This window comes from Puma concolor, chromosome A2 (assembly GCF_028749965.1).
Source record: "Puma concolor isolate L17-30 chromosome A2, mPumCon1.1.hap2, whole genome shotgun sequence".
NCBI classification, from domain to species: domain Eukaryota; kingdom Metazoa; phylum Chordata; class Mammalia; order Carnivora; family Felidae; genus Puma; species Puma concolor.
Genome location: NC_141668.1, coordinates 29986095 through 30011520, shown reverse-complemented (window position 1 = coordinate 30011520; position 25426 = coordinate 29986095). Strand labels below are relative to the sequence as shown.

The following is a 25426-nucleotide window of genomic DNA, read 5'->3' as shown; positions in this document are numbered from 1 at the left end:
AAGATTAAGAGCCGCATGTTCTACCAACTGGACCAGCCAGGTGCCTCTGTCATATATTTCACCCAAACAATTTTTTAGGGGCACCTGGGTGGTTCAGTTGGTTAAGCCTTCAACTTAACTCAGGTCATGATCTCAGAGTCCATGGGTTGGGCTGCATGCTGACAGCTCAGAGCCTGGAGCCTGCTTTAGATTCTGTCTCCCTCTCTCTCTGCCCTTCTCCGACTCATGCTCTGTCTCCCTCTGTCTCTGAAAAATGAATAAAACTTAAAAAAAATTTTTTTAAAGTTTAAGTGTTTATTTCTTTTGAGAGAGAGAGAGAAAGTATGAGCAGAGGAGGGGCAGAGAGAGAGGGGGAGAGAGAGAATCCCAAGCAGGCTTTGTGCTGGGCCCAGAGCGCAGAGCCCAATGCAGAGCTCTATCCCACCACTGGGAGATCATGACGAGCTGAAATCAAGAGTTGGATGCTTAAGAGACTGAGCCACTCAGGAGCCCCATATATTACATTTTTTTTTTAACTCAAAAGTAATCAGATGTCATCAGAAGGCTATTGGATATAAAAGTATAGAGTTTCTACATGTTAAACTTTTAGACTGGATCGATTTGGGCACATCTTAAAATCAAGAGATGAGCCACTAAGAAGGTTCCTTACACCCTTTTTATCAAAAGGCAGGGAAAGCCATGGACCCTAGGAGCCATCAAATTCTCCTATTATACACACCTTTAAATTGCTATTTTCTTTGACATCTTATCTAGCCAAGAGCAGTGAGAGAAGGAGGGAGTGAGGGAGGAGGAGAAGGCGAAAGAGAAACAAAAAATTAAAAAGGAAGAAAAGTATATTAAATGTACTACCCAAGGGGCAAACCCAAATAGCATAAGGTTTGTTAGGTTTTTATAACATGAGATTTTGCTATTGTAAATTTATCTGATTAGCTTGAACTTTCACTAATATTAAAACTTCCAGAATCTGCTCTAGTTGCACAATTGGTAGAGGTGGTCTGCATGAACTGGGCAGGTAGCCTCAGAATTCACATTATATATATATATATATATGTTCTGCAAAGAGAATAACCCACGTATGCCACATAGAGATAGAAGGTTAGCTGGAAAGAGTTATTCATCAGGGAATCCAGACAGCTTCCAAAGAGAAACACAAACAAAGCATACCAAGAGATCACAGATAAGAACAGAATTTATTTGCATAGACATTTACATTACCTAACCTAAAACTGGTAGATAGTTCATTTACATTAACAGACTGAATTAAAAAAAAAACATTGTTTTAAGTTTATTTGAGAGAAAGAGATAGAAAGAGAGAGAGAGATGTGTGCATGTGCATGCACCCATGCAAGTGGGGAAGGGCTGTAGAGAGAGGGAGAGAGAGAATCCCAGTGCAGAGCCCTTACACGGGGCTCAATCCCAAGAAGCGTGAGATCATGGCCTGAGCTGAAATCAAGAGTCAAGTGCTTAACCCACTGGGCCACCCAGGCACCCCAACAGACCGAATTTTTGATAAAAATCTGCAAATTTTTGGTCTGCAACAATAAAAACCTATAAAATTTCTATCAGAATATTTCAAGTTGGATCGCTAACCCTAACATACCGGGGTTCTGGCAAATTACAGCTCACTTCTTAGAATAATTCTCCCTACATCTGCCCTGAAAAATGAAGTGTATGTGCCCTGCTTCTCCAGCAGATGACTCTGACTTTAGATTAAAATTAACCTTTAAAGAATTCTTACTTCATGGAGCCCAGGGAATTCAGAGATCAGGCAAGAGTCTGAAATCCTGGTCTCCCTACACTTAGGTAAATATCATCATTTCACCTGACTGTTGTTAAGGTAAGCACACAAGAAATGAAGACTAATCAAATGCCAGTATGATCAGCATTCTTAAAAGATTTTGTCCTTCTCTTGGGAAGAATTTGAAAGGTATTGGATTGTTAGTTCTGGAAATGGAAACATTTTACTGTAGCTGAGAACAAATCCTGCACAAGTAGCCTCCATTAATGTGCTTTCATCCTCAATGGATGGGCCATCCGACACAGCGGCACTGAGGACTAAGACCCAGGCAGTTTATGGAGAGTGAAGATTTCTAAACACTTGGTGGTTTTGTGATCTCAACATCTGTCCCTCAGGAACTGGCCTCAGACTGCTGACTCATTATGCATAGCTGTCACATGAGTGGATCATTCGCTCACTAATGACTCCATTAAACACCATTCTGGGCTGCGGTTGAGCACGTTTGCATCATCGTGTGCCACGTGAGAAAACAGAATCCTCACTTAGGAGCACAGAAGGCACTGCCTTGTGGGAAAGGAGCTGAGAAGGTCTTATCTCAGCAGCGGCATATAACAAATTTACTGGGGACTTTGGCGAGGCAATTCCCTAAAAGTTAGAAAAATCTTTCTACTAGGTTTACCTATGTGTAAGTATATATTTCACAAGGTTCCAGATTGTGCAATAATTGAGTTTTTAATTTGCTGCTTACTACAGAATGGGGTCCACTGGTTCACCTATGCAGGTAATGTATTTGCTAATTTGCAACAATTCCAAAACTTATCTCAGGCACAGAGAGGGAAAGCCTGTGCAGTTATGTGGGTCTGTTTACTGGTGATTAAAAGCAAAGTATAAAATCCTTCTTCTGCACTGAAATTCTTGTTTACCACTTTTCATAGTTGCTAATGGGTTTTACACCTGCACATTTTGAACTATATTAATTGTGTGAAAGTTGTGGGGAACTAATTGTCTCTGGTGAGAAGGTACAGGTGCAAATATAATGAACAGTAGCAGATTACTCTTCAAAACCATCTACTTGTTAACATAAGACATCATTTGACAATGCAACAATGTTTTGTCATCTGCCTGTGTGCCTGTTTTTCCTTTTTTAGTACTGGAACAAGTTGTTTCTTACAGGGGAGGATTTTTAAAGTAGTGACAACATAACAGTCTGCTCATTCAACAAATATTACTAAGTGCCTATTATGTGTCAGGTACTGCTGTGTATGTTAAAATAAAAACAAATGGGTAAATCCAATATTAATGGGAAGAGGCAAGATGATTCTATGAACCTGATAAGAAATGGATGGGCTTATGAAGACTTAAGACAGTATACCATCAAAGGCTTACACCTGAGTACTGAAAAATGTGAAAAGGTAGAGATGAGCTGTTGATATCCAAGCCAGCTGCTTCCTCATTCAGATAATTAGAAATAATAAATTATTATAATAAATTATATAATATTATATAATAATATTAATACAGCTGTAAGGTTGTATGCTATGGTATTAGAAATGTATTTTTTCCTCTTGAATTACTTAAAGAATGAAATATGTGTGCATGCACATAAAGTATGGCCAAATAGTTAATGTCTATGTCTGGGATAAATAAGTATGAAATTCACCAATAGTGGGCCTTCTTATCCTTTTTCAGAGCTACATAAGCCCTTCTGCTTGGATGAGAATCGTTAACCTAGTAGACTCACCCTGAGCTGGACTCCCAGGTGGCAACTTTAAGACTTGTAAGATTTAACATACCCAGAGAGCACAAAAACACTGACTTATCAAAACATACATACATACATACATATATATATATACACATATATATATATATTTTACATATTTTTATTTTGTTTTATTTTTTAATGTTTTATTTATTTTTGACACAGAGACAGAGCATGAGCAGGGGAGGGGCAGAGAGAGAGGGAGACACAGAATCGGAAACGGGCTCCAGGCTCTGAGCTGTCAGCACAGAGCCCGACACGGGGCTCGAACTCACAGACTGCGAGATCATGACCTGAGCCGAAGTCAGACGCTCAACCGACTGAGCCACCCAGGCGCCCCTATTTTACATGTATTTATGTAATATCTAGTCAATTATCCAGGCATATAAGTTTTCAAATCATGTCCCTCTGAGGTTCTGGGTGGTAACTCAAGACAACCTTGTGTAGCGGGGAGGAGCTGAAAGGCTCCTGACACAAGTCTGCCTCTTACCTGCCTCTGATGATGGTTACTTCCCAGGCTATGAGTGGGAGGAAAGACTGTATCACTGGTGGGCATGTACCTTATTGAAATTCACAATCGGGTTCTTCTGCACGAAGCGACCTTAGGAATGGCCTCCCGGTCTTCAAATTTAGAGGTACCCTGACATGTACTTTATGTCATCCAAAGCCCCAAACTCCAAATTTTTCTAGGATTAGTGGAAGTACATACTACAGATACATGCACCTTGAAAATAGTTATAATCACTCTGCTTCTGAATTTTTTTAGAATTTTGTTTAAAGGAGGGTGAATTCATTTCATTTTAAATAATTTTATCCTTAAAAATCTAAAAGCAGTTTGTGTTTCTGCAGCCTAACAGGGAGGAAACATTCCCCGTGACATTATTTAAGGTATAAGTATGTGTACTTTAATGTGTTTCTGGGTATTGCTAAGTTATGGTGAGTCATTAGTGTTATACATGTATATAAAAACCATAAACAAGAAAATGGAATTAATTACGTTATTTTAACTTGAAAAGATGAAAATTTAAAAATGTACATTTACAAAAATAATAATTCAAATGAAAGTGTGTTTTAACAACAACAAAAAATCAGACTTACCCATTGACTACCAAACTGGATCATGCCATGGAGAAAAAAAAAAAAAAAAGATGATGAAGGAGAACATAGGGGAAGAGTAAAAAAATGATGAAAAGTAATTACAATGAGAAAAGAGGCAACAAAATGTCAACTTAAACAGATAATCTAAGAAAAATAGATCCATTTTCATCCAACTGCCACTCTCAACAAAAAGGTAAATAAGCTGTTTCTGAACACAGAACCAAACAAAACATGAATTGAAGTGAAACAATGGGATATTTATTAAAACAAAAAAAAAGCCTAATTTTTAAAGTACGTTTCTACCAGATCTTTAAAAAAATGGAAACTTTTGTATAAATAAAATATTTCATATGCTATTTCTGTGCCTTGTCTTTTGAATGCAAACTCAGGATACTCTAGATTTGTATAAACAAAGCAGGTAGCTTTCTAGCTTTCTTATTTGCTTGTGAAAAGTAAGGTTTATGTAAAAACACAACACCTAAGCTGTTAAAAGGTGTATCTGAAATTCAATGGCCACTTGTAAAATCTTAGGCAGTCTTCATATAAAAAAGAAGAAACTGACATGAAGAAAGGATAAAGGGCCTTCCATTATTATAGTAAAGAAAAGATCAAACACTTCTATTGGAGACCTTGGTCTTTTAATCTAATCAAACCAGAGACTTCTGGAAACAGCATCCAGTATCCCATGCTGCATATCCATATGTGACACTCAGTTCGCTTACCTCTTGTCCTCCATCCAGGGCACAAAGTTTGGCGCTTTGCTTTCTGGCATCGACTAAGACATTGAACATTGTACACACAGAAGCTGGAATGCGCAAGTCAGTTGTTTTGCTTGCCTTTTGCAGCTTGAGTTCAAATGCAGTTCTTGTTCTAGTTATTAAAACATGAATTCATAGTAAGTAATTCTGAACTATGTGTCACCTGTTCAGTAAAAGTGAAATCAACACTACAAGATGCTAATTTAAAACATGCAAATACAGAGTGTTGCATTGCTTGGGAGCTAGGGGATGGGAAGCTCTTCTTTCTCAGGTGTCTCACAGGAGAGATCACAGAGATATTTTATATTACACAGAGCTTTTGCAGTCATGCAGACAGTATCTCTACCCAAATGAAGCTATTTGTTACATCTAGTGTATAACTCTTAACGGAAAGACGTCTTAGTTTTACTTAACTGCCTGGATTAATTTCCAAGTATAAAAACCACTTACTTCTCTGCATTAAAGCAGAACAAATCCTCTGCATCAGAGTTTACCAAATAAAGAAACGTACAAGTCTGGAAAACTCTAAAACATCATAATGAATGTCATCACTTAGGTTTTCTTTCAAATACCCATAATTGTAGATAGCTGTTTGAAAGAAACTGTGGAACAGGCAATTTGGAATTTTATTTTTGCTAAAGTATCCAGAGAACCTCCATAAATTTGAGACATCAGAATCACATATGACAAACATGATTTTTTAAACATTAAATAATCTAATTCATGGCCTTGCCTTAGGAAGCCATTAAACCTTATTCTAAAGGCAGGATTGTTCTTCCTTTGAAGAATTCAGGATTATTCAATTGCTCCAACCAGTGTTTCTTCCAATATGCTGCCCACATTGTCCTTATATGTGTCATGAATAAGGGCAATGGGAAAAACAATGCTTGGCTAATGAGAGATACGATGCTGATTTTGTAGGAAATGTAAAAAAAAAAAAAAGAAAGAAAAAAAGAAAAAAAAGGAAGCACATTTGGAAGAATCCAAAGCCTCATAATTTATTTCTGGTTAAATTCTGGAGAATGTAAATGGATACTTGGAACTTATTTGATACTGATAGAGACTACCAGAAGACGGAAGAACCAATGGCACTGAGCATAATTTGAGTTTGCCAGGCCATTTCACAGCGTACATAGTGCATAATGCATAAAGTACTTAACAGACCTTTTCCGTATGTCTCCAGAAGTACTGCCTTGGGAATTTAAAGCACAGTATTCCCAGAGAGACAATAATAAGCACAACAGAAATGATTAATATAGTACGGATGCCACTGATGAGGGCAATGGTTAGGAGGCCTAAAAAAATGTTTCAGGTCAAGCCTGTCAGTTACAGGAGTCCCCAGAATTTAGGTCTGAGAACCTCATGTCCATTAAATTTTGTAATAGCAGTACATAACGAAACCTTCCCTTGTGACAATTATGTAACAGGTGCTTGGTGAAAAGTGCCACTTTGGCTGCTGGCATACTAAGCAGCGACTTGAAAACACAGGTCTACCTTTTGACACAGGCCTCTATCATATCACTGGCCATTAGTTTAAGTCTTTGCTCTAAGTGGTGGGCAAATTCTTGTTCTGGCCAGTGTAGATCAAAGACAAACATTTGCAGTGCATCAAGTTTCCAAAAAAGGTCTTCTGATGTTGCCGAGCCATTGCTAGAAGAAAAAGGAAACACAAAGAGCATCATCAATGGCCATGGTTAGCTATGAGATCAACAATACATTGTGATTTCCTTTCTGTATCAATAGCCATTAGTAAAAAAACAACAACAACAAAAAAAAAACAAAATAGCAGGTAAATTCCTTAATCATTGGTATTTTCTTTATTCAACCTTCTAAATCTCTTCCTTTTCACTTCTTCTTAATAAGGTAAGGCAAAACACCCAAAACAAAATAGAAATGAATCTAGTAGTAAAGTTTCATAGAAAGGGGTAGAATGGATAAGGGTACTTCACTAAGGAAAATAAATCAGATTGGACAGGGAAGAACATTTCAAATGCTTTTTACCAATCTTTAAGATAAAGATAAAATTCATAAATGTTTCCTCCTAGAAATTCCGAAAAGTATGTTTTACATAAGAAAACCCATATGACAGCAACTGGAATCTTTACTCTTCTGCTCATACCTATGTATGTGTCTTTGCCATCACAACGGCTTCTGTGTGTCTACAGACACGTATGTAGGGTACAAGATCCTTAAATTTCTCAATTATGGGTAAAGGTGAAACAGGAACTGCCGGTGGAATAACAGGCTGGGAAGGGAGGCAAATCTTATGCCCATTTTGAAATGCCTTTTGACTTTTCTCGCTCATAATTCAACCTAACAGTACGAGGTATCTATACAGTCTAACAGAGAAATGACATTCAGGGTGTTCTGTAGTGGAAACCAATTCACGTATTTCAGATTGTTCCATCCATCTAACTGTGGAGCGTAGATCTGCTCTGTGGTCACTGCTGTGGCAAAATTACTTAGAGGACTGAAGCTTCACCCCGTGTAGGAAAGTAATTCGTATCAAAGTACATATAACATTTGGGCAAAGGATAATAGTACTCCTTTCCATTATGCAAGTATATAGCCTAATAAGGAAACAGATGCTTTGAGAGTAAAATGCTCTTATGTTAAAACACACTGAGGGGCGCCTGGGTGGCGCAGTCGGTTAAGCGTCCGACTTCAGCCAGGTCATGATCTCGCGGTCCGTGAGTTCGAGCCCCGCGTCGGGCTCTGGGCTGAGGGCTCAGAGTCTGGAGCCTGTTTCCGATTCTGTGTCTCCCTCTCTCTCTGCCCCTCCCCCGTTCATGCTCTGTCTCTCTCTGTCCCAAAAATAAATAAACGTTGAAAAAAAAAAATTTAAAACACACTGAAACTTAAGAATTAAAGGAGAAAAAAGCCCCTGTGTGATTCATTTCTCCTCAGCTTTCCCATAAATGTTTCACATATACTAACCTAAAAGTTCTGTTTTGGGTGTGCAAAAGAAAATCAGAGAAATAAAATAATTTATCACAAAAGCACAGCAGAAAACTTTTATAAAAGTAAAATTCTTTTATATATATATTTTTTTATTATTATTTAAAAAAAAATTTTTTTTTTCAACGTTTATTTATTTTTGGGACAGAGAGAGACAGAGCATGAACGGGGGAGGGGCAGAGAGAGAGGGAGACACAGAATCAGAAACAGGCTCCAGGCTCTGAGCCATCAGCCCAGAGCCCGACGCGGGGCTCGAACTCACGGACCTCGAGATCGTGACCTGGCTGAAGTCGGACGCTTAACCGACTGCGCCACCCAGGCGCCCCTATATATATATTTTTTTTTTTTCAACGTTTATTTATTTTCGGGACAGAGAGAGACAGAGCATGAACGGGGGAGGGGCAGAGAGAGAGGGAGACACAGAATCGGAAACAGGCTCCAGGCTCCAAGCCACCAGCCCAGAGCCCGATGCGGGGCTCGAACTCACGGACCTCGAGATCGTGACCTGGCTGAAGTCGGACGCTTAACCGACTGCGCCACCCAGGCGCCCCTATATATTTTTAAACGTTTATTTATTTTTGAGAGAGAGACAGAGGGTGAGAGGGGGAAGGGCAGAGAGAGAGAGGGACACAGAATCCGAAGCAGGCTCCAGGCTCTGAGTGGTCAGCCCAGAACCTGATGTGGGGCTTAGACTCGTGAACTGTGAGATCAGGACCTGAGCCAAAGTTGGACACTTAATGGAGGGAGCCATGCAGGTGCCCCTATAAAAATAAAATTCTTTTAAATACCCACTTTGTTTGGATAAATATATCTTAATTAGTTGGCTTAAAAAAATCACCTCCTTCTCTGGCTGATTAAATGCTCATTTGCCTCCACCACCTGCACCTCAGCATCTTTCCTGCATTACCAGCCTACTTTGTGTTTCTTCTCCCAATCTGCCTGTAATTCCTCATGGTCTCCTTGCCTAGCCAACATATGCCCAGAGTTAATTCTCAAAGGGAGAATCGCAGCAAAGCCCTGATGCCACCTCTTTACTCAATATCTCTTCACACCTTAAATATCAGTGCCCCCAAACTACCATCAATCAAAAGAACCAGACAAACCATGTTGATGTCGATGTGAAAAATGTGAGAAAAAACACCATACTTATTTCTCCCTTTTGCCGTATATAGAATAAAAATAAGAGGAAAAAATGACCAGGCAAAATCCTCCTATATATCCATAGTATACAATGCGGTAAATTAGAGGACCTAGATTTTAAAAGTAATTGAATACAATTGGTTAAAGAAGCAAACCTACTACTTATCATTATTTATGTGGAGAAATATAAGTAGCTATTTGCAACATGAATGTATTCTTCACAGCATAACAAAACAACAAAACCACCATCAAGACAAACTCTGAAATAGTGAAGGTGGAATTCTATTGAAAATGGACTTTCTCATAACACATAACAAATCTTTACAGAGAGTATGGATATATGTACTGTTCTTTGATGCTATGGTAAGACTCTAGAATAATAAGTGTGCTTAATTGGGAATGTAATTACGGTAACAAGTGTTTGTTATACTTAGATAAAAAAATGTAAATAGGTTTTCTCTTGAGCTGGAATATATACCTTGCAATTTACTCAGAACTTTTTCATTTTAAAATTATTTCTAATCAGTCACCTATTCCGAAAGTATTATTAACAGATCAAAGAATTCAAATGTGAATAATGGATTCTGAGATAATTTCCTAAAACCACCAGTAGGGAACTTATCTTACTGCATCTACTTTTAGAGCTGAAAAAAACCCAGAAGGAAGATGGGGAGGAGAACCTTGTAAGGTGATACGTACATTAATAGATAAGGATGTACCTTTAAAGCCATAGTTGTGTTGTACTTTTAATTCCTTATATATATGAAATGGAACGATTCGGGCGGTATTTAATGCTTTATAACAAAAATTAAAAAAACTGGCACCTGGCCTGGCTCAGTCAGTGGAGCATGCAACTCTTAATCTTGGGGTCGTGGGTTCAAGTCCAACATTGGGAATAGAGATTACTTTAAAAAATAAAAATAAAATCTTTAACAACTCCCTCTTCCCCTCCCCCTGCAAATAAAAAAAAAAAAAAAACAACTAGTTGTGATTACATCATAACATTAATAAGTAATTCTGAGCACCCTGCTGAAGAGCCTAATGTTGATAATCCTAGCAGGAAAAGATAATAGTGACTAACTTGTATACCATATTTTTTTATTTATCCAGAATGATGAAAATATGAGCACTTTATTTACAAAGCCACAGTCTGTCCTGACTCGTGTCCTGAGGGTCATTTTAAAAAGGGGCTTCCAATAATGAGATTCAGGTTTCAGACATACCTCAAAGCTAATAAAATAATAATGACAAAAAAATCTAAATTTCACAAGGTAATGCCCACAATGGTGTTCTTGGTGAAAATCAAGGGGGAGGGAAACAGATGAGGGATGAGGAAGAAGAGGAGTGAAATTATAAAACAGTATTAAGAAGCACAAAAACACATCAACTTAGATTCATTATACTTCCTAGATAATTGCCAAGCACACACACACACCACTCTATACACCTTAAGTGCCCAAAGCATTTGCCTGATAAAGATTCACATGTAACCCAACATCCTAATAATTAGCACGGGCACAGTGACGATGTTTAACTTAGAGAAGTATTGCTAAGCTGTCTTGCAAGTTATTCTTCTCTTTCTTGGTCTTTCTTTTCTTGAACGTATGCAGCCTTGACTGGGAGCAGGTTTAACAGTGGTGGGAGGACTGTCACACAGGATGCTGGACAAGTTCTTAGCTAGTATATTCTCTGGAAGCCTGATACATAAATGAGAGGAGTGAGAGCTTGGTTGTCAGGCAGACCTCAATTCGAAGCTCACCTCTGTCACTGACTTACTGTGAGACCCCGGGCAGGTTCTGTTTCTTACCTTCTTTAGGACTTGGTTTCCTTAACTGTAAAACGGGGACAATGACATTTACCTCACAGGGTTGTTATAAGGCTTAAATGAGATAAAGGATTTGGCACTGTAACTGGGACATAATAAATGCTCAATAAATGGTAGCTATTTTTCTTCCTCTAGTATTATTCTTTCTAGCTGACTTCATGGGAGATCTTGGGCAAAACATGGACTATTATTGAGTTCATCTGTTGCCTATGAGGCTCATATTTTTGAAAACTATACAATCATGAATAATGATGACTGATGACAGTAATAATGACAATAAAATCATAATGTAGAATAGGAGTAGTTATTATGATTGAGAGCCTAGGGTGTGCCAGGAACTTTTCATAGTTTTCTCTCCCCTTTTTTCTTCTCACAAAAATGTCTTTAAATTACGTATCATAACCATTTCAGAGTTGAGGAAACTGAGGGTAGGAGAGAACTTAATGAATAACGAGCAAGGGTCTAAATTCAGTGCTGCTCAATTTCAAAGCCTGTGTCCTTTTCGTTTTAATGACCCTTAGTTACCAAATCTGCAATAGGTAGGCTTATCACAAGGTGGAGTTAATAAATACAGTTTTTAAAGATACACAGATTATTTAAAAATAACGGGTCACATCAACTGATATGTGAAAGGACAAAAGAAGAATTTGCTCATGTTAGGAAATAAAGGACAATCACTTCTCTGCAACCTACAATATTATTTCTTTAAAAGTGAGACTAAGAAAAAAGGATTATATTCTTGAAACTGTTCTTACAATGGTTTTCTACATGTGCAAGAGAACCTATGTGGGAAGTAACAAAGCTGGAGCCAACTAAGGTTCCTAGACATACTGGTACCACATTGATTGCCTGAACTCTATGATTTAGGCTGGAGTCTACAACCTGGGTTGCAAAATGACCTCGGACCAACAGATTACATACAGGCTACATCAATCCAATGAGTGTTACAAAAAAAAAGCAAAACTGCATCATTTATCATCGCTATGCTAAGCTTAGCTTAATAGCTTAAAAACTCAAACAAAACCAAAACATAGTGTCCCTCAACCAACGATGATAAATGCCATGCAATCTAAACACATGTGCACAGAACACAGCCCAGGCCATGCACTAGCTCACACACCACCAGGAAATAAGTGAGGAATACACACGTGGACTCATATAAAGAAGCCATCCACGAAGGAGTAGAAAAGCTAGGAATCTGTGGAAGATTAAGAGGCAGACTTGGAACTTTTGGAAGAGCTACATTGGGAAGACTGTTGGCGATATTCCTGTAAAGAAACAAACAACGTGGGAAGGGACCACCATAAGCAAGAACTACAGACGGCCACGTGTAAAGTCATAAGGTCAGGATTGAAGAGACAGATGTTCCATGGACACCAGGCAAGATACCCACTTGACAGGCTGCCACGTCTCTTGCTCGAAGCCTCTGTGAATTGACTGGGCAATGGAGGACTCCATGAGATCCACGTAGCGAACAACCAAGGGCACAAAGATCTCTTGCAAGTGTTTGTGAAATTTTCCATTACGTAAAAGTGCTGAAATAGTCAAGCAGAAATATGTTTGTCAGAGGGATCACATCAGGCATTTGGGAAACAGGGGTGAAAAAAACGTTTCCTGGAAGAGTCTGACACAGAAGAACTGACATAGATGATAATGGGTCTTGCTCCTCATATTGAATATATCATGAAAGCTAATCAAGAAGTATAATCAACCTCCTACGCATGGCTGTCAAAACTGCAAATAGATTATATCTCTATAAAATGTTCCTGGCAGGTGGTATGTTTTTACTTTCTAAGAGGTTTAACACATGAGGCATAGGACTACTTGCTAGAGATTCAAGGGAGCTGTTGGATACACTGAAGGTCTTGACACATGTAAATATAGTGATAAAGAGCGTTACAATCCCTGTGCTATACTGTGTATCACAAAGAGCTAAACCCATTTAATTCTAAGAGCTAAGCTTGATTACTTGTAAGAGATACACTTATTTAATTCACCAGGAGGGTGACTGTGGCCTTGGGAATGTCTAATCTGATTCATGAACTTTTCAGTTATTTGTGGATTTTCTTGTTACCCAATTTTCCACATGAGTCTTTGAAAACAGCATATCCCCTGCCTTTTCCAGGTGTCCATTTGTCTTTAATGAATTCTACTGTGGAACACCCTACTTAACAGCAGTTGTAGAGGTCTTAGAATTTGTGCTACTGGGACGGGACTGTTTAGTAAGTAGGTAGTAGGTAAGGTGCACCTCCCTATACCAGAAAGTGGATGCTTTCTATGCACAGGACATAATTTCATTAGAAGACGCTCAGTGCTATCTATACACTCTTTGTGTCCCACCCATCCACTTCCCTGACAAATTCATAGGTTGAAATCCTAACTTCCAATGTAATCGTATTAGGAGGTGGAGCCTTGAAGGGATGATTCGGTCATGAGGGCAGAGTCCTCATGAACAGGATTAGTACCCTCATAAAAGAGATCCCAGAGAAATCCTTCGACTCTTTTGCCATTGAGGACACAGCTCAAAGATGGCCATCTAGGAAGCAAGTTCTCACCGGACACTGAATCTGTGGGCACTCTGATCTTGGACTTTCCAGCCCCCAAAACTGTAAGAAATATATTTCTGTTGTTTATAAGCCACCCAATCTCTGGTACTCTGTTGTAACAGCCTGAATGGACTAAGACAGCCAGTATGTGTCTAAGTTGCACCATGAAAGAACAGAGAATCTATAGGAAAATACTAAGCAATGTTACGTAATATTCAATAAATAATTTGAAATTTTTTAGATGATGGTACATGTTTGTTTCTCAAGTGAACATATCTTAAACCCAGCTGTGATGTTTTTTTGACTCTCCAAGTGAAAACATATTCATTTCAAAATATACATCATGGTTGGCAAAGGTATTTCTGAAGAGATAGTCTTTTAATTGAGCCTAAATGACAGGGTGGCATTCACAGAAGATTTGGAGGGAAGATCTCCAGGTAGAGAGAAGAGCTGGTATGAAAGTTCTAGGCAGGGTATAAGTAGATGCACTTCTAGAAGGACGAGAAAGCCAGTGTGGCAGGAGTAGGGTGAGAGACAGGGAAAGAATAGTGCAAGGTGATGTCTAGATGGTAGGACGTGGGTCCACAGGGAAGCATCGTTATTTTTATTATTATTAAGCAGAGGAGTGACACGACAGAATGTGTCTGGCAGCTGTGTGGAAGATGGGAGTGGATGACCAAGGCGGGGGGGGGGGGGGGAGGGGGGAAGCAAAGAAGGTACCCAGTGCTCAGTGCTTCACTGCAATAGACCAGGTAAAGGGTGATGGTGATGATGAATGGGGACTGGGATTAGAGCAGCAGAGGTGAAAGATGGGGGAAAGTTCTTCAGGACTCCCATTCACTTCTATGGATCTGAATAGCTGTGTGTGCCTGTGTACAAAATCTAATAACTAGTAACTGTAATAGTAATGTCATATAAAATACTCCACTAAATATGCCAATTTCCCACATAAATCTTCCTCAGGGCAAAAATACCCCAAAAGCTCAATAGTGCTTTAAAACTTGGACAAAGTATGTGATGCTTACCATAGTGGCATGAATACTGCTTTAGCGGATTCTGAAATTTGTCAGAGGCTGGAAAACTACAGACATGTGAAAGTGGGGTTGGAAAAAATTCTAAATGCAGAGGAAAATACAACCCTGTTTTTTTTTTTTTTTTTTTCCTATTTCTAGTTAATTTGGTTTAGTATTTTTTGTGGTTAAGTAGGTTTTTTTTTTCTGGGTTATCTATATGCGAAAAGATTTCCTATTAAAGTGGGAATGATAATCATATTTAAAGATAAATGTCTTATTTAGGAGACTAATGTTATCTTAATGATGTTTTCATTAGCACACTGAAAAGAGCTTTATTTATTCCTAGAGATTCAATCAAAGAACTCAAGGTACTATAGATCATGTAATTCAGTTCCTTTTGCCAAATGTCACCTAAATAAGGATGTTGAACATTAAGGATGAAATATTCTTGCTCAAGCCACCTAAGTCACTGTGGTAAGCAAATTAAAAAATACACCCCTATCTGAATTTATTGGATCTCCAGTTAACAACTCTCCTTCTTCCTCCTCCTTGCCAGAATTTTTGGAGTGTCAAGCACAGTGCTAAGTCTTTTATATGCATTCTCTCATTTAATCACTACAAACACTCTATGATAGAAGCACTATCATTATTTTTTTTAGTCTTATCAATAAGGAAACTGAGGCACAGAGGATTTAGGGGGCATGTGGCAAAGCCATCTAGTCATTAAACAATAGAACAAGAGCCCTTAACCTCCATAGAGTATAATACTGCCACCTCTCAATTTACATAACCATAAACTATTATCTGTGTATGCATCCATTCATCATTCATCCAACCTACCAGCAGCCTATCAGCATCTTTTAAGACCTAGAAAAGTAGAGGTTATTTTAGGTAGAAAAATCTTGCAAATGACAAACACATTACTCCACATCTTAGATGAATTATGTTTTTAGAATTAGAATTTTGAAAAACTCAGTTACACTATGAATAAGTCAAGAGATTGAGCAGAACTATTACACTCAATGAAGTGAAAAATGAATGAACACTGAAAATATTCAATGTGCTTATAATACGCATCGGAAGCTGGACAATTTCACATTGCTATGTAGCTAGACTATAGCCTAACCTTTAATTTATGTGGGCTACTAATAAAAAATTGCAGGGACACCTGGGTGGCTCAGTCGGTTAAGTGTCTGACTTCGGCTCAGGTCTTGATCTCACAGTTGATGGGTTCCAGCCCTGCGTCGGGCTCTGTGCTGACCGCTCAGAGCCTGGAGCCTGCTTCAGATTCTGTGTCTCCCTCTCTCTCTCTCTGCCCCCTCCTCTGCTTGCACTCTGTCTCTCAAAAATAAATAAAAATGTAAAAAAAAAAAAAATGCAAAGAGCCACAGGCTCTACATCTCAGGTGCTGTTAAGCACTATCGTTATTTTTAACTAGTCTAAGACCAAAACACACACGCATCTATGAAATCATTACATCTACAAATGAGAATAACTCTACCTCATCAAGCCAAACGCTACTTTATTATGCGTTTAGAGATTAGGTATGTTGGTTATTAAGTCATGCTTAGTTTGTTAAAATGAAGCACATAGGAGAATCAATACTCAATGTTGTTATTAAATGTTATAATGATTCTAAGATTAAGTACCAGTTGACTCAAATGTATTTCTAGCAAGAGCTCTCTTTTTTAATACACTTGCTAAGCCCTGAATTCACCAACTTGTTAAATAAGCCTGTTTCTCTCGTATTCCCACCATGGGAGCGAGAGCAGAGACTGTCCACTAGATCACTATATCTGAAGCTGGTGACTACACTACCTGCTTGGCTTTTACTTTTTACATCCAAAGAGTAATCAAGACCTACGTACTTTGCATCCTTAATATCCATCTCAACACATCCCTCCCTCTCTTTATCGTCACTGCTGTTGCCCTGCTTCCTCCAGCCTTCTTATCTCCTGCCTTGCCTAGTGCAGTAATCTCTTTCCTGGTCTCCAGGATCCATATTTTCTCTTTGTCAATCAAATCTCAAGGAGAGGGGCTTGCAGATATATAAAACTAGTAATGTCCTTCCTAAAGACTGTAAACCTTTAGTGGATCATCAACAACAAACTCTAAAAGTCTTTGCATGACATGAAGGCCATCCATGCCATACCTTAAAACGACTTCTCTGGCTCATCTCTGTTGCCTGACCCTCATATTTGCTGTGGTCGAGCCGTAATGATTTGCATGGTCAGTTCAAGTCTATAATTAACTCCTCCAAACCTTTCTGGAAATGCTTTGCTCTGCTGTCCCCTTGCCCAGTTACTGGTTCCCCCCGTTTACTCACTACTTTGTACAGACTTCCACGGTGGTCCATATCATACTTCTGTACCTACTGCCATTTCTAATCTCCCCCACAAGGGTGCAGGGTACTTGAGGCAGGAACCATGTCTGTATTCTTAGTATCTAGCAAAGTGCATGGCTCCAAGCAATTGTTCAGATGTTTGTTGAGTGAATAATTACTTGGATACAACATTAAGATGACTACACTATTATTCAGGAAACTGTCTAAGAACTTATTGAAGCCTGTATATCTCTTCAAATTTTATATAGAATATATGGTATTAAATACTATTGGTATGAATATCCTATTTTTTTAATGTTTATTTATTTTTGAGAGAGAGTGAAAGCACCGGGGAGGTGCAAAGAGAGAGAGAGGGAAAGAGAGGCTCCAAAGCTGGCTCTGTGCTGCCAGCACAGAGCCTGATGTGGGGCTCAAACTCACAAACCGTGCGATCATGACCTGAGCTGAAATCAGAAGCTAAACCTGAGCTACTCACGTGTCCTTGAATATCTTATTTAAAATAGGGTAGTCCAGATGTCTAAGACCAGACTACTAAAAATTCTATTGGATATGAATGTGGCTATTTTATGTCTCTTATCTTAATGAATGTGGCAAGAGGAGTATTTTTTTCTGTTCAGTCATGACTCTTGGTAGCAAACTAACACATCCTGAGGATTAGGAGAAAAGGGAGGTTTTCTCTATTTCCTAAGACCTGTCACAAATGCTTACTTCTGGCCAAAAGTCTGCTCATGTTGCCTCAGGGTGTTCCTTTTTATTTTTTAAAAATCAAATTATAGACCCATTTTCCAAAGTCTTAGAAAACTGGCAATTGGCAGTATTATTTCTTTGGTAATTAGACTCAGGAAAGGTGGGGGGGGGGGCGCGTGGTGGAGAAGGGAGGGATGGAGAGAAGGAGGAAGAGAGAGAAGAAAAGAAATACAGAAAAAATGCAGAAGGAGCAAGAAAGAAAAGCGAAAGCTTCGGGTCAAAAAGCTTCGGGTAAATGCATGCTCTTTTTCTCACTTGCCCATATGCCAGTTTGCATTCCACTCCTATCAGACACCATCAAACGCCCTCTTACTATGGAGCCCCAGGCATCAGAATGAGTGCTTCTATCTTCTCCATACGGTTTAGTAAGCGTAGGCTGCGATTTGGGGCTGCCACCTGTCCAGATCAAGCCTCTGCAGGGCACCCCTTCCAACAGCTTATTCCAAGAGGCAACTCCTCAATGTGGCCTCCTCCAAGAATGCTTCTGACATTATATCCGAGGTGTGGAAGCAGAAAGGACTGCTTGGAAGGAGTCTAAAATAGTGGTTACGAGAATGTAAGTGGAGGACCCAGCATCTACTTTGTTAAATAATCATTTTCCCCTCAAAGATTCCATGTTTCCAAATACCACCTTGTCAGAAAATAATGAAGCATCAATGACATCTAGCTGAACAGTACAATTAGAAATGGCAAAAAGGAAGCAAAAGGCTTAAATAAAAGGTAAACTAGGGATGCGGATGTGCCCAATTATTTTGAGCATCCCAATAATTAATAAATTTATGTTGATTATTTACATACCAAAAAGAGTCTTACATTTACAAAAGTCCTTGTCATAGGCTTTTAATAGTAAGATTTCATCTAAGAATATAAACTATGATCCAATTAATAACAATTACTGAGATAGTAATCACTGGACAAGTGAAGAATAAGCAGATAAAAGAGTTCCTGTATTCTTTTTAGGGTAAAAATATGCTGGTGACTCCTGAGCCCATTTAATCCAATTTTATATTGTACCACCCCCTTCCAATTAGTCAGCATTAATGGATTACTAGGGTGAATGACTTCTCCTAAAATTCTAAATAGCCATTTGAGAAGGAAACTAGTAATTCATGACCAGCAAAATAAACAGCACTGACCACAATAAAAACAAGACTTTGCCATAAAACAACAATTATTCAAGGGACTACAAACTGTATGGATCCTGCACAGTGAAAACCCAGGAGACTAAGACATAAAATTAGTTGACAAATGTATACAATGAGGATCACTGAAATCTGAACAAGGGCTTCAGGAGAAAAGTCAGGAAGATTTCAGCCTAAAACAGAATGATGTACAAGGAAGAAAATACACACAGCGAAACAACAACAACAAAAAATCCCCTGAGATCTAGGAATAGACCAGCCAAGAATCTGGCACATTAAATAGGCACTACATAAATGTGTGTTTACTGAATAAATACCAATAAATATCCACTGCCTAAAGGAAACTCTGAGAGTGTCCCTTCGAAGTTTAAGTAGAATAGGAAACTCACTGGGTTTTATTTTCCTTTTAATTAAAAGCTTAATAAGTAAATCTATATAGTTTGGTAATATTTAATTTGTACAGTTACAAGCATAACAACCTCCTAAAACCACATCCAATTGTTCCTTTCCCCTTGGTGCACTTGTTAAAAATTATCTATCTACCTACCTACCTACGTATCTGCCTAACCTACCTACGGAGTGATAGCACTGGTGTTATGTTTCCTATATTTTGGACAGCAACCCCAAATCCAACAAATCCAAGTTTAAAACTATAATTAAAGATGCCATAGTACAGTACACATAATTGAGTTCTATTTCTACAATCTATTGCATTATAGTCAGTAAGGCATATATGTCCATATGCTCTACTAGATGACAAGATTTTCAAGGGCCAGGACTGTTTTTTAATCCAGGTTTCTGCAAAGTGACCGGGACTTGTAAATTTTAGGTATTCAGTACATGTTTGTTGCAGAATTAATTCAGGAAAAAACCCGATATAAACATTAACCAAGGCTTAGGGTAAACATAGACAACGAAGTCTCATGGTCCTGCTCTTCTCATGCTGTCTTTTATGAGATTAATAAAAAAATCCAAATGGTGGGGCGCCTGGGTGGCGCAGTCGGTTAAGCGTCCGACTTCAGCCAGGTCACGATCTTGCGGTCCGTGAGTTCGAGCCCCGCGTCAGGCTCTGGGCTGATAGCTCAGAGCCTGGAGCCTGTTTCCGATTCTGTGTCTCCCTCTCTCTCTGCCCCTCCCCCGTTCATGCTCTGTCTCTTTCTGTCCCAAAAATAAATAAACGTTGAAAAAAAAATTAAAAAAAAAAAATCCAAATGGAGAAGTCTGTAATTTTATTCCAGTTACATACAGCTTTCTGGCTGGGATTATGTTCCTCAATGCCTGCCCTAGGTGATGAAAACAATTGAGTTCGGCTGTAACGTGATCAACAACCCTCAAGTGTAGGCTTCTTGATGCTCATGGCCGTAGGGGTTACAGAGCTTTCTGCAAATCTACTGTGAGGGACACGTAGGCATTTTAGAGCAGGTTATTTTTTTTCAGGCATTAAGTTCTCATATATGAAAATATAAAAATCAGACTGAAAATTTTAGATGTCTACATGTGGTAAAGAATCTAGAGCAACACTGTGGAACTCAACTACAAAAAAAAAAGGCTAGTGACTGCTTGCTTTTACATTTATTTTACTCTACACACTGGCAGAACACATTCTGACATGTAATTTTGCATTCAGTCAACTCTGGAAACTGGAGTTAAATACATTTTTGCATTTTTGTGGTCATCTCATCGTTTGTAAAAGTGCCTATCTATAAAACTAGGCTGGCACACAGCCCTGTTGTCATCTAGAAGTCATATCCTTTCTGCATTGTGCCTCGTAGATGTATGTACAGATGTATCTATAAACACCAATTCGTGAATTTCAGATGCACGGCTCATTTAAGTGCTTGAGACAGGATAACACGCAGGTGTCAGCCCTCCATATTTCAAAGCTTGAAGATTAACCTAATATACAATATGGTGACCTAACCATTCTTCATTTGAAAGAAATCTGAAAAATAATCTCTGATACAGCCTAAGTGTGAGAATAACCCAGCGGGATTTCCACTTCTTCATTTCTTAATGAGTTTTTTGATAATGAGAGGTGACTTTGCCAGTCACTCTGGGCTCTATTATGGCTAATTTGACTCCACTTCACTCTCCTTGTTAATTATTAACACTAGCCTTTTTATCCTCATGAGACCACATTCCAATTTTTCCTTTTTCGATTTTTATGAGCCCATCTTTATGAAGGTGAAAGTCTTGGAGAATAGGTTTTCACTTAGTGCAGAGCCCGAACATTTATTATTCGTTTAGGCAGAGACGCTGTGACATTGATTATATAAGCACGGGTGTTCTTCAGGATGGCTTTAATGTGCTAGCAATGTGAAAAGGCTGTTAATTAAAGAAGAAGCACCGTGGTATTTTTCACTTGGGAATCAGTTCCCAAAAGAATGGTCATTTGCCACTTGCTAACATATCCACAGATTAAAAGGTGACTAGCTCTAAGGGTTTGCCTTTCAGTAGCGCTGAAAGAAATGATTTGTGCCATTTGCAGATGGCTTTCATTTGTCAGAAGCGGTCACTTGCCATATCTATTATCGACAGGACAATTGTGGCAGACAGCACGCAAGGGTAGAATCTATTTGTACTAGCGTTAGAGTCGCACAGCATCATTTAACTATCATGCTAATTGCTTCATTATGAAAACATTCATTTTCCCTCAACTTTAATACATCTCTTTCTCAAAATTGTTTCCTTAGATACCATTTAAAGTAATTACCCACCTAATTATCTCTTTAGTTGGGGCAGGGGGAGCGGATCAGGGTGGACGGAGGTAGGATGGAGGGACGAGCGGGAGCTCAGTCTTTTCTGGACAGAAATGAAGGAGCCGGAGTTTGTTTTCATCATCAGTCCTGCTCTGGGAATCAGTGGGTGAGTCTGTGAGGGGCGGGAGATTGGGGACAGTTGCTAAAATTATGGTGCAGCTGATACTCTTCCCTGGAGGAAAACTACATTTCATCTCCAAGGGTTCTTAAGGCTAAGACTTTCCCCAATCATGCCCAACTCTACGGAAAGACGCATGACCCCGACAGAATTTTTCTCCTCCTTACAACAGAAACTGAATCTGCTGTCTTGAATCTTTCCCCCAACTAATTAGTTCAGTCCCTGGCATTCTCATTGTGGACGTTTCATATCATACGTGATAGGACAACATATACCATTTATCTGATTCTGTACCCTTTGACCAACTCTCTTCCTCTGCCCCCACAACTCAAGGGCTTTATGAAAATTTTCTGAGGTGAAAACAAAACTTCATGGAATCTCCTGTCTTCCTTTAAAAAATTATATTATTTTGTAAATGCCCCAGAATCTGCTTTTGTTTGCACAGGCCAAGACGGAACTGGAGACCAAGGGGGCGGGCTCCTGCTCACCTCTGTCTGTGACTCCCATCGGCCAGCTCCTGCCTGGCCACATCACCTCTTAGGGATTTACTTTCCTAGGCTGGAAAATGGAGAGCTTTGTCTAAAATCCTGTCCCCTTTCCAAAAGATAAACACCTATTTTTAAAATATCCAAGCAGGGGCGCCTGGGTGGCTCAGTCGGTTGGGCAGCCGACTTCGGCTCAGGTCATGATCTCGCAGTCCGTGAGTTCGAGCCCCGCGTCGGGCTCTGTGCTGACCGCTCAGAGCCTGGAGCCTGTTTCGGATTCTGTGTCTCCCTCTCTCTCTGACCCTACCCTGTTCATGCTTTGTCTCTATCTGTCTCAAAAATAAATAAACGTTTAAAAAAAATATCCAAGCCTTAAGAAAGATGGGAAACAACCAGTGGGGACATATTGAATTATTCATTAAAAAAACGCAAAACAACTCGGCTACCAAGTTTTCAAGGCACAAATAAATGAAGTAAAATTTTTAACCCGTACCTCCACTACTTTGAGGTGTGTCAGTAATTTTTATTTTGGGAATGCCAACATAAGCATGCAACATTATTATAAGTCACAGCCATTTAAAATCTATAGTATATAATTAGTTGTGTACCACATGTGGGCTAACAGTAAGCACTGTTATTTAGCAAATTCTCTCCCGTTCCAAGACTGGACATTTCAGAGTGATCTGTTTCCTTTACTCCTGGTTAAAGTTGTAATTAATTATAATTTGGACTCTAACGTTAATTGGGTCAATGTGGAAAAAACTGTCATGCCATAGTACTGATGTAAGGCTCTTTGTTTCTAGGGGGGATTAAAAGGATAGAAGTTGTACGTTTTCCTACAGCTTTCCAAAAGGCCAATACAGGGGCAGCGGTAGGTTGATATTTTAACATTTGAACTGAGTTCACTAAATCGCCATCTGAATATTTCAGGAATTTAATAAAACAAACACGTAATTATTAACAATATTCTTCATTACTATCAAGAGTGAATTAATAGCAAAAAGAAAGTACACTTTACCAACTATCAAGATACTCAGTGGTCTTGGCTTTGGATAGTAACTTCTGAGTTTGAGAGGAAAGTGACTGCATTGTATTTCAATTCCCCAGACTCTACTGTGCTCCCAATACCAAAAGGAAATTATGGCACTGGGGAACTTTTCTATTTACCTCACTACATGGAGGAGCTGTTTTTCTCTGAAATAATTGATGTTTTCTCAAATCTGTTAATCACTGCAAAATCAAAGCCAAGATCTAGACTTACCTCAAAACTGATAGTGCTCAAAAGAGATCAGTAATAAATGCTTCCATGTTTTAGTTGAATAATTTACAACACAACATAAAACTATACTTTATGCATTTAATAGTAGCCAATGTTACAGAAACGGTTTAAAACGGGAAATTTTTAATTTAAAATTCAATTATTTTGAATTAAATATATGCAGGTCTGGCTAAAAATTAACTTTCTGCTATTCTCACTTTAGTGTTCCTTTTTATTTTTCTAGTTCTACAGAAAGTGGTTTATTGCTTTTAGAACAAAATAAGATGCTTTCAGAACTTTTGTTAGTGAAGAAAAACCGCTAGCACTTGAAAACTTTTCTAAAACATTATTTTGTCAGCTGATGGAAGTAGGCACTTCAACAGAGAAAACTCTCCCCCGTGCAACTGTGTGGAGCCCAAGCTGTCCAATTCGAGGCAGCTAATGGCTTAGAAGCGGGACTTGTATTTGCAACTGGCCTCCTGAGTGTCAGGTCTGATCTCCTTGCCTTGATGCCCGCGGTACTCTTTCTTCTCCGGCACCCACTCACGGCTCTTTCTCACCACCCTGCACCACGCAATCCCGTACGAGACCCTGTTTAGGTGTGTTTGTTAGGTGCTGCCTATGGATCAGGCAGGGGGCCAAGCTACTTTTGGGACAACACAGGCTAATATCAATCAGCTCATGAGAGTCTGGCAGTATCTAAGGAGAGCCAGAGGCCTCCTGCCCAGTGCTGCCACTTTAGACCCTCGTGTGTCTGTGGCCTGATATAGACCAAGTGGGAGCTCCCAGCAACTACAGATGTCTGAGGCAGGAAAATAAGGTTATTAGGTCATGACAGCCCCGACAATGATCCTTGAGAGCTGATCTTGGCCTCCAACCCTGGTTGAAGAGAAAAGGGACCCACACAGCCCCATGGGAGAGAGGCCCTTCGTTTTAGAGTTCTTTTTGATATAACTCTCATAAATTCACACCTGCAATTTAAGAACTCTTATTAAAAATAAATACTAGGGATGTCTGGGTGGCTCAGTCAGTTGAGGGTCCTACTCTTGACTTCGGCTCAGGTCATGCTCTCATGGTTCATGGGATTGAGCTCCATGGACTCTGTGGTGACAGCTTGGAGCCTGTTTGGGATTCTCTCTCTCCTCTCTCTGCCCCCAACCCCCCGCCCCCGCCCCACTCTCTGTCTCAAAATAAATACATAAGCTTAAAAAATAAATATTAAAAGAGGCCAACTCAGTGGAGTTTGCAGTTTAGGTCCCCTCCCCCAAATTTCTTAGAAACCTATATTTGTTTTCTCCATGCATAAATACTGATATGTTGAATAAGTTAAATGATTCACCACCTTTACTGTTTGACTATGAACATTAATAAATGCCTCATTTTTGAATGAACTTCCAAATAAATTTAAATATGGTCAATTCTTGACTTTTTCATACAAATGGAGAAAGCAATGCTCAAAATAAGCTTACAACTATTTATGTTCAGTTGGGGACTTAATGAATAATACATATATTTATTTTTGACAGCAGGTTTATTATCTTAAGATAATATGAAACCTGACTTATAATTTCTCAGCAGAAAATACATGATGCTAAGAGACTGGGAAAAGAAGAAGGTCATTCAAAGTCTGCTAGCTGGGAGGAGGGAACCAAAGTACAACTTAAAAGCTGGCTGGGATCACTTGCAGAATGAATGATTCACATACAGATAATGTGGGTTTAGCTACTTCTGAGAG

The 25426-nt window shown here is 39.1% G+C and overlaps 1 protein-coding gene and 1 non-coding gene across 16 annotated transcripts in view; both read right to left on the bottom strand.

The window, feature by feature from the left end:
- CADPS2 (calcium dependent secretion activator 2) overlaps positions 1 to 25426 on the bottom strand; it is a 553951-nt gene that overhangs the window by 54263 nt on the left and 474262 nt on the right. For 6 of the 15 annotated variants that reach the window (XM_086691294.1, XM_086691303.1, XM_086691260.1 and 3 more), the window contains 5 exons: positions 12673 to 12814; positions 12428 to 12547; positions 6851 to 7006; positions 5321 to 5468; positions 4599 to 4613 (listed from right to left, as the gene is read on the bottom strand). In XM_086691294.1, coding sequence (XP_086547420.1) covers positions 4599 to 4613; positions 5321 to 5468; positions 6851 to 7006; positions 12428 to 12547; positions 12673 to 12814 — 581 coding nt within the window. The remainder of the gene's footprint in view (positions 1 to 4598; positions 4614 to 5320; positions 5469 to 6850; positions 7007 to 12427; positions 12548 to 12672; positions 12815 to 25426) is intronic. The other 9 variants (XM_086691315.1, XM_086691335.1, XM_086691320.1 and 6 more) reach the window with 3 other exon arrangements.
- Positions 24488 to 24617, bottom strand: LOC112867099 (small Cajal body-specific RNA 20). Its single transcript, XR_003224161.1, has one exon.